Consider the following 17,386-nt stretch of genomic DNA (forward strand, 5'->3'; position numbering starts at 1 on the left):
TGGGAACAATCCACGTAGATGCGTTTTATCCGGAATAGACAAATCTCTTCTTTTTTTTGCTCCCGTGAAAGTCATCATGAGTGAGACCACTCGAGTTGCTGTTATTGGGGCTGGTATCAGTGGAGTGGTCACTGCTGGCCACCTTCTGGCTGCTGGACTTCAGGTGACAGTTTTTGAGAGAAACAATGCAGCCGGGGGAGTTTGGTAAGATCTTTCGTCTATTTTTTTAAATTTGGAATAATGGACTAAAACGTTGTAGGCTTTATGACAAGCGTACTCCGATTGAAGCACAATACCCATCACCGAGACCATCTGCTTCACAGGAATATGTGAAGGATGAGAGGGGAGAAAGCGAAAGAAAGATCTTACTTCATGCACCTCCGGGGTAAGGTCCAGCGTTTTTTTTTTTTTTTTTTTTTCTTATATAGCAGTCCTACTTACTATTTCTTAGTCCTTGTTATGAAAGTCTCACCAATAATGTCTCGACTCCCTTACTACAGACAAAACTCAATGCATGGCCAGAAGGGACTGGTCATTTTGTGAAGCATCATGTGCTCAAGGAATATATCCAAGATACATCGAACAAGGCCGGTGTCGATGATATAACTAAGTATGGCGCCCGAGTCACCCGAGTTCATAAGGACGGGCCAACATGGATAGTCCACTGGAGCACTTTGGGTGAAGGTCAAGAACCTGTTGAAAATGAGGAGTCTGCAGTAAGTTCTAGTCTTTATAATATCTTCCATTTTCATTTTCAGAAATGGGGGTTGACCGAATTTATAGACATTTGACTCGGTCATTGTTGCCTCGGGTCATTATCATACACCTCTCGTTCCAAACATACGGGGTCTACCCGAAGCAAAAGCTCGATGGCCCGAGAGGATCTTCCATTCGAAGTCTTTCCGAAGGTCGAAAGGATTTGAAGGAAAGGTAGGAGTTAACGCATTCTACTATTGATTGGCAGTTTATTGAATGACCTACAGAATGTACTATTACTCGGTGGAGGTGTCTCTTCTCTCGATATAGCCAAGGAAATCAGCGGAACCGCAAAGCACGTCTATCAAAGCACTCGAAATGGTGCCTTTGATCTCCCCGAGAGTGCACTTCCAGAAAACGCCTCAAGAATTGCTGAAGTGGAAGTATTCGAATCTCCTACATCAACATCGTCAGACACCGAGCACTTGCCCTTGATCGTTCGTCTAAAATCCGGGGAATTCTTGAAAGATATCGATACAATTATTCTTTGTACAGGATACCAAATGGCAATTCCATTCCTCGACGATTATAACGACTACGGCGTGTCTGCCACCGAGGCAAATGACAGAGTGCTTGTCACAGATGGCACTCAAGTCCACAACTTGCATAAGGACATTTTCTACATCCCAGATCCCACGCTCGCGTTTGTCGGAATTCCTTTTTACACGGCGACGTTCTCGTTATTCGAGTTCCAAGCTATAGCCGTGGCAGCTTTCCTGTCTGGGGTTGCCCAACTCCCATCCACTACGAATCTCAGGACAGAATATGAGAGTCGCGTTGCAAAGAAGGGGCTTGGACGGAATTTCCATTCACTCAAGGACCAAGAGAAGCCTTATGTCGATGAATTGATCGAATGGGTCAATACTGGAAAAATTGAGCGTGGTTTGCCTTTAATTGAGGGTCACACTGAGACCTGGATTAAAGAGAGAGCTGCTTTGGGGGAGAGACTTAAGTTACTTCTGGCAGGGCAGCTTACTCGGGAAGATGCGCTTAAACCTCCCTTGGAGGTGGGAGTGGCTGCGTGAGGTATTTGAAGATAGATAAATATGTACTGAAGACATTGTAAAACGACATCGTCATAGTATCTTCAACGTAATGTAGGCTCTCAGGCATATAGAAACTCGCCCTTTCACCAACCCCTCTTCCTTCCACTAATAGATATAACAAAATATTTGATCAAAAGAAATACTAGGTAAACGATAACATTTGATCTGTTTGAAAATATGACAATATAGTGTTCCGTTGAGGGATCACACCATGATCGATCTATATGACGAGCTTCACTGCACGGATGATGAGTTTCTAGCGTGGTATGGCAACACAGCAACAAATCATCCCCAGAGTCGGCAAATCTCCGATTTGACTAGGCATTTCACACGATGTTGAAACTCCTTGCAGGAATTGCGCGAACAAGTCGCCCGATAATTCGACCTGCTATGCAAATCGCCCACTCAGTACGGAATATAAGCTTGAAGTATGATCCATGCGGCTTTAAGCCGGGTATATCTCCGTTGTTATGCTGATAAGAACTTTGAAAAGACAACGCTAGGTTGGCCTCAAGAAGGTAGTACGTCACAAAGCTGGATTATCATATGTAGGATTCGTTCTATTTTAGCAATTCTTCTGAAACAAAATTTTAATTGTTTTCCCGCGCTGCAGCTTATAAAATGTCCCAAAGACTCTAATATTTCAACCTTTCCCCTCAGCATCTACGACACCATGGCGCTAAAATACCCTACCGAAGCGGACGTCGATCCGGCGACGCAGGTAGTTCAGAAAGAACCCAAGCGCAAATGGGTCAGCTATGTTTGGGACACATTTGATAAGTCACCAGAGGAGCGTCGATTGCTTTTCAAATTGGATTCGGCCATTTTAACGTTTGCATCGTTGGGTAAGTTTCATCAACCATTTCTTCTAGACAATGCTAAACAGTTGTAGGATATTTTATCAAGTACCTGGATCAGATCAATATCAACAATGCATTTGTCTCTGGAATGTATGGTACCCTGTTGATGTTCCAGGAATTTGGTATTGACAACTCATAGGAAAGAAGATTTGGGCATGTACGGCAACGAACTCAACTACATGCAGACATGTTGGACTGTCGGCTACGTTATTGGAGAGATTCCTAGTAATATACTCCTGACTCGCATCAAGCCGCGATATTGGATTCCGGCGATGGAGGTACGAGGGCTTGGTTCTCCCCTTGTGTGAGAGATGCATGCTTACCCATCAATAGCTTCTCTGGACGGTTCTCACAATGTCGTTGTCCCGGTGTAACACCCCTACTCAGTTCTATGTTCTTAGATTTTTCATTGGTATGCAAGCAGAAACTAACAACCACACACTCTGTTAGAGTCGTTAACATGGTACATAGGTCTCGCGGAAAGTACCTTCTACCCCGGAATGCAGTATATCATCGGCTCATGGTACCGGAAAGACGAGCTGGCAAAACGATCATGCATTTTTCACACGAGCAGTGGAATTGCTAGTATGTTTTCTGGTTATCTGATGGACGCGGTTTTCCACCTCGGAGGGCGAGGAGGCTTCAAAGGATGGCAGTGGTAAAAGTGGCAGATTCTCAAAATTTGGTTATATACTAACTAGCACCAAGGCTGTTTATTATAGATGGGGTTATTTCCCTGCCTGTGGCTATCAGTGGATTCTTCATCCTTCCCGATGTGCCTGAGATCTCCAATCCATGGTATCTGAGTAAAGAGGCAAGCTTTAACATTTCGAACCTTTGCGTTCTATGCATATATTAACATCAAAATAGGAGGTCAATCTTGCTCAGGAGCGAATGAGATTAGAAGGACGACGGAACAGAGAGCCATACACAAAGTCAAAGTTGAAGAAGATCTTCACGTCGTGGCACATATATCTTCTGACCTTGGCTTATATGTGAGCTGAATACCCAACTAATTAGAACAAAAAGACTCACCCGTTTTAGATGTTTCAACAATGGTGCCGCTGGAAGCCAGCCTATCTTCCAACAGTGAGTAATATCTGGACACCACCATCGTTAAGCTTAATCTGACATCTGGAAGGTTCCTCAAAAACTCAAAAGATCCTGTATATTCAATCAGTCAGATCAATTCGATACCAACCACCACACCGGCAGTTCAAGTTGTGACAACCATAGCTTATGCGTGGTTATCGGATACTGTCCTGAACGGCAGGCGTTGGCCTCCGATTATCTTTGGTGCCGTGAGTATAACACCCCACAAGCAAATATAAAATGCTCTAACACTATACCAGTGCGTCAACATCATCAGTTATGTCTCGCTCGCAGTTTGGGACATTCCGACGGGATGGAAGTGGACTTGTTACATTATCAGTGGGGCTGGATATGGACTGAGTGGTCTGTTGATGGCGTAAGTCTCATCCTCAAGGCTATCGAAGTGGAGATATGCTAATACAATTATCACAGCTGGGCCCATGAGATATGCTCTGAAGATAACGAAGAGCGATCTCTGGTTATCGGAAGTATGAACGAAATGGCTTATGTGTTCCAAGCCTGGCTACCGCTTGTTGTATGGCAGCAGGTCCATGCGCCGGAATATCGCAAGGGCTTTATCACCGTCAGCATTCTGTCTGTTATCCTGATTATCAGTACTTTTGGTATTCGTTTCCTTCATAAAAGAGAGAAATTGAACAAAGGGTAAGTAAATTGGAAAAGTGTATTATGTCTTTGAGATTGTGCCTACTGCTAACTGATATGGTATATTAGGAACCTGATTCACGAGGTAGAGAAGACAGAGGGTAGCTCCTCGGATTCGCCGGAAATGATCCCCATTGATCCAATTGAGACAAGGCCTACCAAGTCTTGATGGGTTAGTCTATATACGACGACTATGTTAGTAAGATATGATGGCAGACTTTGATAAACTTGGCAGTGAGCAGTTGTTTCCCAACTATTTTTCACAGGTGCATCAGCCATGTTCTTAAAGCATTTCCTTATTCTCAATCAAAGCTTTGTATAGCCTGTACGCCTTGTAACCTAACTATTCCCGTGACCGAACTGTTTAGTGTGATGAGTCATAGTAGCTCGTACCCATGCTAGCATCCAAGGCACAAGATCATCCAATCGGATATCCAGTTCTCTCATCTTGACACCCAGTAATCCTACCCCATACGTAGAATTCCGATGACGTTTATCTGACCAAAATTGTCCCTGCATATCCGATGCCAGCATAGATCCTCAATCGACAGAGATGAAAGCACCTAAGATTTTCTACTAAACTCAGGGGTAGATGCTAAGGATATTCGAACAAATCGATAGGTCAGGCTAGGCCGTGTGTGCTGCAAAGCCGTTGGCAGTACGGCGTAGTGTGGCGCTGGTACTAGTAGAGCACATTCCCCGTATGAAAGAGCGACAAGTTGCAGGAGCCTTTTGGAAATTGGGCCCCATCACACAATGAGACAGTGGGACAAGTAGTATTCCTTTGTTCCCCTAGTTTATTGCGGATACGGAGGACGGAGTATAGAGATCGGCGTTCACCGTTTTTAGGTAATATTATCGAGCTTGGATAGTTTTTTTTTTTTTTTTTTTTTTTTAGCTTGAGGCCATAGCTCCATGAAAATCATGGAGATCTGCAAATTGGAAGAAATGTGGTCTTCCAGCTACTCCGTATACTTGTACTTTTTTTCTTTGAGATCATCTCGGGTCAGATAGGGAAACCGATGAGTGTTAGCAAACGCCTCCTATGGATTTTCCGGGCCCACTTCTAAGAAAATCTCAGGGGCAATTGAATCGGCCCATCCAACTTCCAGAGGGCAACTATTCCATAGTTTATGGACCCATTTTCCAGATAGGCGAACAGACGCGATGTCTCCGCGGCTGCATTGAAGGCACACTTCCAAATGGCTGAATGCCCTTTTGTTCCCCACTTGAGACGAGCTTCAGTGGAGATAGCGGGGGGGAAGGAAGAAGAGCTGTTAATAATATGACCGAAATTGTTAAAAGGGTGAACATAAAATGGATTCTTCCACACTATATTTTTTGGTGATAGCGTGTGATTGAGCAAGGATTAATAGATTGCAGGAAGAGGTCAGGGCTGGGGAAGTGAGACATAACCTGATATCTCAGCGTTGAGCCTTTGCAGTCGTAATTTTTTATATTATAGGGAGTTGTAAATTTCAAGAGCAGATCAATACAAGAATAAGAGGTTAGAATTGTTTCACACTTTTTTTTTTTTCAAAGATCGTCTGGATATTGAAGATCCCATTTGATTTTAGCGTGTGATTCGGCGTTCTTTTGAAGTGGAGCGCGGCAAGAGTTGAGAGATCCCATGGGCTTGAACTTGAAGTCGTGGAAATAAGGTATGTACAATTCCACGTCCTGAGAACATGTTTCTAATCTTGAACGTTCTTGTATTGGATGTAATTTCCTGTTACCCGCGCGCCAGCTTGGACATGCAAATGATATCACATTAGAAGTGGGCTACAGGGGAATATATCATATAGGAAATGCATTGTTAAAAACCAAAAGACCACCAATAATTCAAATATTCCAACATGCATACAACCAAACAATGCAAAACAGAAGATAGGTGAATCCGAACAGGAATCGCATCTCATGAAGCCAAACAGAAGTGAACACAAATAAAAAAAAAAAAAAAAAAAAAAAAAACAAAATGCTCAAGGTCTGACTAGCCGATCCCATAATGGCAAAACTATGCAACTCGTAAGACTCATAGCGAATGTAAACGATATTTTCCTCCGATATTCATTTATATATGCAAACATGCAGACATGGGAAACCTCTAATGTTAGCTAGCTGAGCGGCGGTTTGACGATCGTTGACGGGGACTGGGCATAAGGGGAGACTTCCCAGCGTTGCGGTGCCTGTCTATACAATCATGTCTATTGCTCATATCAGCACACAAGCACAGTCAACGAGGAACAATATTCCGGGACCTTACCTAGCTAGACTATCTTGGCGACTGAAACTCCGGTCGCAACGGTCACAGCTGTATCTCCGAAGCCCGAGATGAACCTAGAAGCGTCGTTAGTGTCGGCACTTGGTTCGTTTTGGTCTCCCTACTCACAGTACTCATGTGTCTTTTGAGATCTGAGCTTCGCCCGAAAGACTTGTGGCAGTCATTGCACGGATGGTTGTTCTTCCATTCGGGGTTGTGCATCTTTTGGTGCTCCTTGCAGTTGGAGCGTCGGGTGAATTTGGCGCCACAAATCGGACATTCCAGGCCACTGGCAGATATTAACCTGTCGTTGGATGAGCCGCGCTCTCTGCCCGAGATTGTGGCCTCATCGGTCCCTTCGGGAGAGGCTTGTTGAGGCATGATTGGTCCAGTGTTGATGCTCTGCCCGGAGGATCCGTCGTATCCCATCTCTCCCATTTCCCCCATCACCCCAAGATAGGGAACATTGTTGACTGGCAATAGAGGAATGGTAGGGGGAATACATGCATCTGAAAACACAATGTGGTCCCATTGTCCGGCCCCATTCGCTACAGTGCCCGGAGTCACATCCGATGGCGTTGTCGGTCCCGAGCAAGGTGTGTGCATCCAAAGATCGGTCATTTGGCTTGGGTAGACATGCTGACCGGGGACAACCTCCATAGTAGAGTTGTAACTGGGGGAGGCGCTCATCGTGGGGCTGTAGAATTCTAGTGAAGTCTCCGAAGCACTGTTGACAAGCCCATTGTAAACTGGTGGATAACATGTTCCGCTGGAATAGCCGTCATAGGATAATGCGAAGGTGGGAGTTGGCGCTCCAGGAACCAGTTGTGATGGAAGTGTAGATGGGGGAGGGAAGACCCTCAGTTGATCAAAGGCATTCTCGATTTCGCAGCGGGAGATCCCCAAACCAATAGGGGAAACCCCTCCCTGGGACGAGTTCGAGACAGGAGATGAGTATGTCGATGTTTCGCGAGACCGTCTATCCTCTCTTCGCGGGGATGTGATTGAGCGATGAAGTAAATCATGGGTCGGATTCATATTGGGAAGAATGAAAACGTAAGAAGTGTAGTCCCAAGCCAACCAAAGGTTAGTCTATATCCGAGTGAATAAAGGGTGACAAGTCCAAGTTTATATAGTAAAGGCTTTGGAGTCAACAGCTTCGCTGTTGGTGATTGACGGCAGCATACATCGGTGGCTGAGAGGAGTGTGGATAGGGTATGAATTCATTGGAGAAGAACTTGCGCCGCATCGACACCGACAGATGTTGAATATTCAACGACTTGACGCCGTAATAGACAAGGCAGATTTGGAGAGAAAAGGGTCTGTAATTGCGGTGGAAGAGAAAATCGGGGGGGGGGCATTAAGGGCCGGGTAAGTCTAGGTCTGATGGACACAAGGGTTTAGCTCCTATATGTCATAGGCAGATTTAGGGCAAATTCATTGAATTAACAGCCTAGTTTGTTCTTAGATTGTACCCTGAAGTACATAGTACTCCATCCATACTCCGTACATGATATAACGATGCATAACGGCGGCTGTTGGGTTTGTCTAAAGGCTAATCATCCATTTCACCACCGTTGGGCCTGGTCTGCCCAACCTAGACGTGTCCCATGCAGGTAGTAGCCATACAGAAACATCAGCAGAGCCAGAGTCCCTGGAACTCAGCTTGGCGAAGCGCATTGTCGAGAGGGATTACCATGAGCACAGCCCTGTATCTGACGAAGTTGATTTCGAACATTAAGTTATCGTGACCTCAGTGGTATGCGGGCCCTTCCGAACCGCTCCCTTTGGCTTCATGTATACCATACGGTAAAACTCCACATTGACTCCACAGATTATATGCCGGACAAACTGTACATGTCCAAATTCACTCTATATTTACTCGCTTTCCTTTCTGAAATTGGAAAGGAGAACTCTTGAAACGCCATGGACAGGGGGTGAAAAAGCACCCTCCCCCCTCCAGAAAAAGAAAAGAAAGGAGAAAAAAAAAGCGAACCCCGAAAAAAAACACCTAGCCTGTTTGGATTAGGCTGTCATCGATATGGTTGTTCACAAGCATCTCGAACGGTTTGGAGTCACTAAACCGAACCGACTAGCGCCTTTGGTGCAGGGGCGTGCGTGGCCTTAAGCGCCAGGGAAGTGAACCCCCTCATTACCGCGTTTGGAAGTCCAAGACAAATCATTTTGTCACTTGGAAATTGCCTCTACTTGAGCTCGTAGTCGTTCTATCGTGTCGATCAAGTCCGCAAGTTGTACTTGGCTGACCATGCCTAGCTCACGCGCGGCTTGTTGATCCACATTGGCTTTTCCAGGGCCTAGCCGATTTGTTTCAATTACGGAGTGTGGGTCCTGGGAACGGGGAGGATTTGCAGAAGTACCTTGACTGCGTGCCGGAAGACTGTGTGATTGTCGCCATTTAGACTCGTATGCCCATATCAATGCGACAAACGGGAGATGGGTGGCTCGAAGTAAGACAATGCGTACGCGGCGAACTGTTCCAGCCGAGAGAAAAAGCCGCATGGGGCGGATACAGAGGAGGGGAATAAGATTCTGCCGAATGTCAGCTTGGAAATATTCCAGAAAGAAAGATTCAATCCAATCAAACTCTAACTGACCAGGGGTGGCATAAAGTATGTTAGTCGTCGAGAATTGCTGCTTTCTAGGACGTAAATGGCCAACCTGATTGGGTTAGAATTGGAGTTTTTCATGGGGCAGTGCCAACCTTTTTAGACAGGGATGTATACTTACTGGAAAAGGTATTCTTCTCGGGCATGGCGCATCACCTATCATAAAAAGTGGAATTAATCAACGAACTACTTCGTATAGTACTCCATAGAACGTATTTACTTACCCCTTCAAGGCTCATACTCATCAAACTAATCAAAGATGAGAGAATGAGAGTATTGGTCATTAGGGCGAAAGCCAGCCTATTTAGTTTGTCAGTACATAACGGCGTGGAAATTGTAATAGAGAGTGTGTTAATAGCCCCAAAAAAAAGCCGGTTACATAGAACGTGATCAAGGGCGCATGCGAGTTTTCAGCAAAATCAAGGGAACTCACATCAAGCCATAGCCGAAGATGGGGGAGATCTAAAAAAATTAGCGTGTCAGTCAACTTGAAGCGATAGCCAACCATTTCGCCAATCCTCCGGGATTAGGATTGGAGCTGCAGAACAGCCGCCTTGTGCGCAGACTTACTTCAGACGCGGTGTCCTATTATCCAATCAATTCAGCCACAGTCAGTATCAAGGCCAAAAGGCCAAAGAGTTATGAAACCCACTAATCCAAGAACACTCGATCTGTGAAAAGGGTCAGGAAAAGAGCGGTCACAGCCGGGTTATTACACCGACATACCCAAAGAACACCTTCACTAATAAATGTGACATTGTACTGAGTGACAAGCGATCACGAGCAAGCATGGTAAATGTGGTCAAGAATCCTGCAGGGGTTCAGTGATTCTATTCGTCTAGGGTTGAATTGCTTAGCCACACTTACCAATATACAATACCACCACCACAGGGAAAAACCTGAAGAATGCTTTCGTCTGAAACACATTTTCAATCAGCCTTGGGTCCTATTGCCATTTGAGGATTTAGGGGAAAATCCAACCATCTCTTTTAATACCGGAATCTATTCATAGTTCATCAGTCAATCCTTTTCTAGAATGATGTTACATGCAGGATCCACTTACTAGACTGCCGAAGTATGAATTCAAGCTCACAAGGGAGCAGATCCTGTTCCGTGTCAGCCCTGTCGCCCAGATATTAATTCCATGAACAGCCATGCCTCGGGACAAGAAACAGAGCCTCAAGGGATAGAATGTCGAATGAGAGCTCAATAATGGGGTTATCACCCTTCGCTAGCCCGATGACCCCTGTGGCGTCCCCATTAGTCGCACTATTGACACAAATGACCTGTGAAAAACAAGCCGCAAGGCAGATCGAGAGCACTCAGTGACTCACTTGTTATGACAAATGCTATTCCAACACCGATTATGCTCAGGTTCCAGAGACTCCAGAACCCCATTTGGTAGAAAACGACTCCGGCATCAATGATTCCGCTCAATTCATCGTACGCAAAAGCGACGATCCATACATACATCACCGCTTCAAAGAAGCCAACGGCCTCCTGTCTCCTCTCTACCAGGACTGCGTAGTAGAGAAAGAGGAAAGACATGAAGAATGCTGCTTCAAAGATTTTCCGGTACAGAGGTACTCTCAAGCGTGAATATGGATCAGCCGTTCTGAAGGAAAATGGTCAGTATGTCTGCATGACTATTGCTTGTCGTGTCTCACCTTCTGTTGAAAATATGAGGTTTTTTGGTGGAATTGACTGTCAGAGAATCCCAGAAAACGATTTCACCCTTCCAAATACCATCGACCACCCTTTGAACAACTCGTTGGCTCAAAAATCTCTTTGCATGGGCGATCGTTGCAATTTCTAGTGCATTCAATCCGAAAAATTGGGAGTATCGCCCATAGGCCTCCTCGTGCCGGTGTGTATCTTGTGAGGTTCCAGGTGACTGAGTCTCTATGGCCCTCTTGCCGCCAAAAAGACGATAAAAAGAAGAAGGGTTTGGTAAGAGAGGAGAAGTCTCACTTTCCGCATGGCTTGTACCACCTTGGGTAGATGCAAGGCCAGGGTTACCTGCCTCGGATTCAATGATATTTGCCGAACCGCGTCGCGGTGATGGTAGCTCTTCTAATAAAAACTCAATCGTCTCGCGTTGGTTCAGGTGACACAGGAACTGCCAGGCAACAAATTCGCAGGCTGCACCACGGCTCTCATTGAGTCCCCAGTCATCCTCGGTAGCAGTGGTGAAGTCCCATTTCAGAATCCTGGATCTGTCAACTACTTGACCTCGGGAGTTTCAGGGTCCTCTTTATGGTAAACTTACATCAATGCCACAATGATAAAGGGATTGTGAGTATCCTCTGCCAAAGCATGGACCAGCTGTCTAAGACGGTGTCCTTGGGATCCGTACAACATTTGCTCAAACGTGTACGCCATCTCACCCACAGCCATGCTAATAAAACTACAGGAGGCGTTAATTCAGTTGAATCAAGAGGACAGACAAGACTTACTTGAACAGCTTGGGAAGAACATCGAATAGCGGCTCTTCGATTTCGATCACCGGAATTTCCGTATGATCCATGTGTGAATCCATCTGGAGTTCTACTTTGATTAGCGGGTCTCCCCGTGGCTGTGGCCCCGCCAGAACCAGACATACCGACGTTGATAGAATGTTGAATAATACTTCAGGATTTCTTTCTCAACAAAATTGGCTGTTCTTTTTATTCTATGTAGCGTATCCCTCCTTGGGGATAGGGCAGAACTGCAAGTATCAAGACCGAGGTATCGATGAAGGGTCCATGTTGTTTGATCAGTGGAGAGGTTTCAGTTGGCCACAAATCACACTGAAACAATGACCTTTGTCAATATTAGAGATAAATAATTTCACAACATGTAATATGAAACAAGAATAATTGCAAGAGGAAAAGGCGAGCTGAAAGTTGTTGATATGTTGCTGACCGCCTTGTGCACGTGTCGACGCGTCCAGTGACTTCATCGTCAACTTTCCTTATCGCATAGCTCTCACCTGTAATCTCTATCTCAATTATTCCATCTCTGACTCTGAATAACCATTGATTCTCTAGTAGGGAGATGAGGGGCAGTCGACACCATGGGACAAGGCTATTCCCTCACAACCCTGTCGGCGGGGTCGGCGGGCATCGATGTGCCTGAACTGTCCGATCTGGTGTATGAGAAGTCGATGGGGGGTGGCAGGTTCATGAAAAGCATTCGCGCAAGGCAACCAAATGGACTGGTTTTTATCAAGGTCATCATGAAACCTTTCCCAACCATGGAACTGGAGCCATATATCAAAAACATTACGAGTATGTTTGGGTCCTTTTCCCTATTTCACGCTTCTAACGCTCGCTTGAAGGGGAACGAAAGTTGTTATCGGATGTGCCAAATGCGCTAAGCTACCAGAGGATCGTTGAGACTGCCACGAGTGGATACCTTGTACGCCAGTATATCCACAGCTCTCTCTACGATCGAATGAGGTATGTCTGTTGCAATTGTTGCCAGCGAGCAAAGCCTGACATAGATATAGCACACGGCCTTTTCTGGAGCATATCGAAAAAAAGTGGATTGCCTTCCAGCTCTTGTGCGCTCTTCGGGATTGTCATTCATTAGATATCTACCATGGTGACATTAAAACTGAAAACGTTTTGGTCACAGCCTGGAACTGGCTGTATCTTTCTGACTTCTCATCATCTTTCAAACCGACATTTCTCCCCGAGGATAATCCGGCAGATTTCTCTTTCTTCTTCGACATCTCCGGGAGGCGAACCTGTTACTTAGCCCCCGAGCGATTCTGTGTTGCCGGGGAAGAGCCCAGTGAAAGCCGCGTCAACTGGGCAATGGATATCTTCAGTGCTGGTTGTGTCATTGCCGAGCTCTTTCTTGAATCGCCGATCTTCAACCTGAGTCAAATGTACAAGTATCGCAAAGGGGAATACAGTCCAGAGCACAGTCAACTAGCAAAAATCGAAGATCCGGAAATTCGAGAGTTGATCCTGCATATGATCCAACTCGAGCCTGAGTCTCGGTACTCGGCTGATGAATATCTGAATTTCTGGAAGGGCAAGGCCTTTCCGGAATACTTCTACAGTTTCCTTCACCAATACATGTCCCTCATGACCGATCCTTCTTCCGGGCGACCAGACGTGGATGCAGAATCAACCAACCGAGGGGAGGCAGACGAACGAATTGAGCGAATTTACCTCGACTTCGATAAAGTATCTTACTTCCTCGGTTCTAGCAACCGTGGCGTTGGGGCTCTATCTAATATCCCAACCTCCAAATTGACAGGCAACACTCTTCCTGTGAGGCTCGATCTACCAAATGGTGAATCCGAAATTTCGGCACCGCAGTCACAGCCGGACGACGGTGCTCTGATTTTCCTCACACTTGTGGTATCCAACTTGCGAAATACAGCCAAGGCATCGGCTCGAATCAAGGCTTGCGATATCCTTCTTGCATTTGCGGAAAGGTTGTCAGATGAAGCTAAATTGGATCGCATTCTCCCATATATCATGATCTTATTGACTGATCGGACTGATACCGTGAAGGTCGCTGCGATCCGCACCTTAACCCAATTACTAAAATTGGTCAAGGTGGTTTCTCCGGTCAATGCCTATTTGTTCTCCGAATACATATTTCCAAGACTCCAGCCATTTGTTGCTACCTCCAACATCAAGTCAAGCGCCATGGTGCGTGCCACATATGCCTCATGCATTGCGTCTTTGGCCCAGTCGTCCTTGAGATTTTTAGACATGATCCAAGCATTGCGTTCTGATACCCGGTTGACTGCGTTGATCCCAGTCGGCTTTGAAACCCGATGGACCGAGGATGCGACTTATCACAATCTCTACGACGTGGCTCGGGTCGACCTTCTGGAATACTTCGAGGTTCACACAAAAGCGCTGCTAACAGACCCGGATGCATCAGTTCGGCGAGCCTTTCTGGGCTCTGTGTCCAGCCTCTGTGTCTTCTTCGGCAATCTCAGAACAAACGAGGTTGTCCTTAGTCATTTGAATACCTACTTGAATGATCCAGACTGGATTTTGAAATGCGCCTTTTTCGAGGCTGTCATCGGTGTCGCCGCTTACGTGGGGAGCCTGAATCTGGAGCTATACATATTACCGCTGATGGTTCAGTCCATGACTGAGTCTGAGGAATTTGTCGTTGAAAGGGTGATTCGATCTCTAGCAGCTATGGCTGACTTAGGCTTATTCCAGCGATCAACAACGTGGGATCTCCTAAACACGACTGTTGGATTTTTGGGGCATCCAAACACCTGGATTCGAGAAGCAGCAGTCAAGTTCGTGGTTAATTCCGCCAAGTTTTTATCGATAGCGGACATTCATTCCATTTTGACACCCATTATCCGGCCTTTCCTCAAGATCAAAATAGTTGTGTTTTCGGAAACCCAACTGCTCGATGCACTCAAACGGCCAATGTTGAGAAGTGTGTACGAAACGGCGTTCCTCTGGGCTTCCAAATCAGAAAAAGGTGTTTTCTGGAAGTCACCAAGTCGCGAGGGCATATTCAGCTTGTCTGAGCCTGGATCATTCAGTCCCCGCGTGGGTCAACGGAATCCTTCCTTTAATATGGCCGCCCAGCCAAGAAATGATGAGGACGAACAATGGCTTGGTCGGTTGCGAAACCTCGGGATGGGGCCCGAGGATGAGGTCAAGCTCCTTGCACTCAAAGACTACATTTGGAGGGTCTCATTGCGGCAATCGAGAGAAGCCGATGTCAATTCAACAGCACCCTTGAGCGACATTGTCAGTTTGACACAACACGGAGTTAAACCCCAGACTGTGTTCTTTGACAAGGAAATTAAAGACCAGTCGGGAGCAATCCCCTCAGGCGTAAACGATGGCAATGTCGATGATCCAAGGCCGAGAACAATTGCGGATGCTTTGCTTGACGCGTCTACAACCATTGAGCGAATGCCCAGTGCCCATCGCAAGCAATTGCGGTCGAAAAGCCAACTTTCGAAAGAAACAAGGCGTGGCTCGGGTGTTCCTATCTTGGATGGAAATGATACTTCTTCCCTATCATCGTCTCCACTGGCGTCATCGCCTGCCGGGGGACCTGCGTATCGTCCATTGTCCCCTAGGAGCTTTGATAATGATCGAAGGCTTTCCAGTCACCGACCGAACTCTGGAGAAGACGGCTCCTTGACACCAACTAACGCAGACACCAGAAGTCTATCCGATCGTGTACATAAAAAATCTAGCGCGATGAGCTTGTTGAGTCGTAAAGACAATGCGAAAGCCTACGCTGAAACGGGCACAAGCTCCACAAACGCCTTTGGAAAGGTAGACGCACCGGTCCAAAAAAGCGGCACACCCCGGCCATTGACACCCTTGCTCTCAACCGAGTACAAAGCAACCAAAATAATATCGCAGAAATATCGTGCTCACCATTCGTACGGGGGCAACGACCCTGCTGTTCTGCGACTGCTAGACAACGTCTTTGAGGAAAACTACCCAACAGACCTATTTGACCTAGGGCCATATGTCAAAGAAGTTGATACTCGTCAACCGATTCGCAACGCCATTGATCAAGAGCCAAACAAGATCTGGAAGCCCGAAGGGAATCTGGTCGCGACTTTTGGCGAGCACAGCGCGCCAATCAATCGTGTCGTTGTAGCGCCAGATCACTCATTCTTTGCTACTGCGTCCGATGATAGCACGGTGAAGATTTGGGATACAACTCGACTTGAAAGGAACTTGACCCCTCGATCCCGTCAAACTCACCGTCATGCAACAGGCTCACGTGTGAAGGCCTTGACCTTTGTTGAGAACACCTACACTTTTATTAGTGCGGCCACTGATGGCAGCGTTCATGCCGTTCGAGTCGACTATCAGAAGGTCAGTCAGACGGCAGTTCGATATGGTAAGCTTCAAATTGTTCGCGAATATCAGCTTCCCATAGCCGAAGACGGATCACCCGAATATGCAGTCTGGATGGAGCATTTCTGTGACCAAGGGCAGTCCACCTTGATTATTGCGACCAACACTTGTCGCATCATTGCGTTGGACATGAAAACCATGCTACCGATCTACACATTAGAAAATCCAGTTCACCATGGAACTCTAACGACATTCTGTTGCGACCGCAGGCATCACTGGCTACTGGTCGGCACAACTCATGGGATTCTTGACCTGTGGGATCTCCGCTTCCGCGTCCGGTTGAAGGCATGGGGACTTCCAGGCTGGGGTGCTATCAACCAGATCCAACTACATCCCGTCAAGGCCCGCGGACGCTGGGTCTGCGTATCCAGTAGCGGCAGCCACGGTAATGAAATCACCGTGTGGGATATCGAGAAGTTCCGCTGTCGCGAGGTCTACCGAGCGACCCCACTGGGCGTCGGCCCCAATGGTCCCAATGGCGCCCATCACCCTTCCCGCATCCCTCACGCCTACCCGACGCCTATCGTGCCGGGTGATTATGAAGCGTGGCGGGTCGATGGCGATCGGCCAGAAGGGATGTTGAGTCGATTTGCAACAAATGGCCCTGAACCGGGTACCCCCTCTTCCAATAATCCAGCCGGCGATCGACTCGGCATCTGGGGGTTTGCGGTCGGCCTCAATGCCCCTGGCGAAGACAAGGACTCCAACACGAAGTGTGGGTACATCATTTCCGCAGGATGCGACCGAAAGATCCGTTTCTGGGATCTGGCTCGACCGGATCTCTCCTCGATAGTCAGTGGGCTAGACGTCGTCTCGGATGGTAGTGCCAGTGGCAAGCCACACTACGAGCAGTCTCAGCCTGGCCCCAGTCTCTTGGTTACCACCGAGCACCTCCCTAGTTCGTCCAGCACTGGCAATTCTCGGGATACTCGGAAGGGAGCCAGCCCGAGGCCGCCACGTAGTACCGTCATCAGCCTGCAGCAGCAGATGTTATTGAAGAGTCATCTGGATATTATTCAAGACGTGGCGGTTTTGCGTGTGCCGTATGGAATGGTTGTGAGCGTGGACCGTGCTGGTATGGTGTACATCTTTTCTTAGGCTACAAGCATTGGATATCTATGGAAGTTGAAAGTATCTGGAAACCTAGTTGGTACTATAACATAGTATTCTCGAATTGTATTTTAGTGTAGATAATAATACTCCGTGCAATAGTGAA

General features: G+C 46.8%; 5 protein-coding genes across 5 annotated transcripts; 3 read left to right on the forward strand and 2 right to left on the reverse strand.

Moving 5' to 3' along the window:
- Window positions 1-76: 76 nt before the first annotated feature.
- Window positions 77-1,781, forward strand: N7447_010201 (putative FAD dependent oxidoreductase; the record flags this gene model as incomplete). Its single annotated transcript, XM_057234463.1, has 5 exons — window positions 77-204; window positions 260-385; window positions 452-716; window positions 784-930; window positions 984-1,781. 5 exons carry the CDS (start codon window positions 77-79, stop codon window positions 1,779-1,781), a joined length of 1,464 nt encoding a protein of 487 aa, XP_057081747.1.
- Window positions 1,782-2,475: 694 nt separating this feature from the next.
- On the forward strand, window positions 2,476-4,586 carry N7447_010202 (Major facilitator superfamily domain general substrate transporter; the record flags this gene model as incomplete). Its single annotated transcript, XM_057234464.1, has 12 exons — window positions 2,476-2,647; window positions 2,695-2,752; window positions 2,802-2,940; window positions 2,996-3,074; window positions 3,134-3,320; window positions 3,371-3,503; window positions 3,533-3,657; window positions 3,707-3,751; window positions 3,804-3,963; window positions 4,015-4,130; window positions 4,187-4,417; window positions 4,487-4,586. The coding sequence occupies 12 exons, from the start codon at window positions 2,476-2,478 to the stop codon at window positions 4,584-4,586; spliced, it is 1,545 nt and encodes a 514-aa protein (XP_057081748.1).
- A 1,945-nt stretch (window positions 4,587-6,531) lies between these two features.
- On the reverse strand, window positions 6,532-7,715 carry N7447_010203 (uncharacterized protein; the record flags this gene model as incomplete). Its single annotated transcript, XM_057234465.1, has 3 exons — window positions 6,532-6,607; window positions 6,681-6,754; window positions 6,807-7,715. 3 exons carry the CDS (start codon window positions 7,713-7,715, stop codon window positions 6,532-6,534), a joined length of 1,059 nt encoding a protein of 352 aa, XP_057081749.1.
- Window positions 7,716-8,864: 1,149 nt separating this feature from the next.
- Window positions 8,865-11,843, reverse strand: N7447_010204 (uncharacterized protein; the record flags this gene model as incomplete). The annotated part of the gene is made up of 12 exons (XM_057234466.1): window positions 8,865-9,227; window positions 9,293-9,356; window positions 9,426-9,460; window positions 9,529-9,604; window positions 9,738-9,766; window positions 9,875-9,889; window positions 10,368-10,426; window positions 10,455-10,550; window positions 10,639-10,919; window positions 10,972-11,514; window positions 11,574-11,711; window positions 11,761-11,843. 12 exons carry the CDS (start codon window positions 11,841-11,843, stop codon window positions 8,865-8,867), a joined length of 1,782 nt encoding a protein of 593 aa, XP_057081750.1.
- A 516-nt stretch (window positions 11,844-12,359) lies between these two features.
- Window positions 12,360-17,268, forward strand: N7447_010205 (ubiquitin-binding serine/threonine protein kinase VPS15; the record flags this gene model as incomplete). The annotated part of the gene is made up of 3 exons (XM_057234467.1): window positions 12,360-12,573; window positions 12,624-12,744; window positions 12,795-17,268. The coding sequence occupies 3 exons, from the start codon at window positions 12,360-12,362 to the stop codon at window positions 17,266-17,268; spliced, it is 4,809 nt and encodes a 1,602-aa protein (XP_057081751.1).
- Window positions 17,269-17,386: the final 118 nt, after the last annotated feature.

The sequence above is a fragment of the Penicillium robsamsonii genome (genome assembly GCF_028829455.1).
Source record: "Penicillium robsamsonii strain IBT 29466 chromosome Unknown utg000006l_segment0_segment0, whole genome shotgun sequence".
NCBI classification, from domain to species: domain Eukaryota; kingdom Fungi; phylum Ascomycota; class Eurotiomycetes; order Eurotiales; family Aspergillaceae; genus Penicillium; species Penicillium robsamsonii.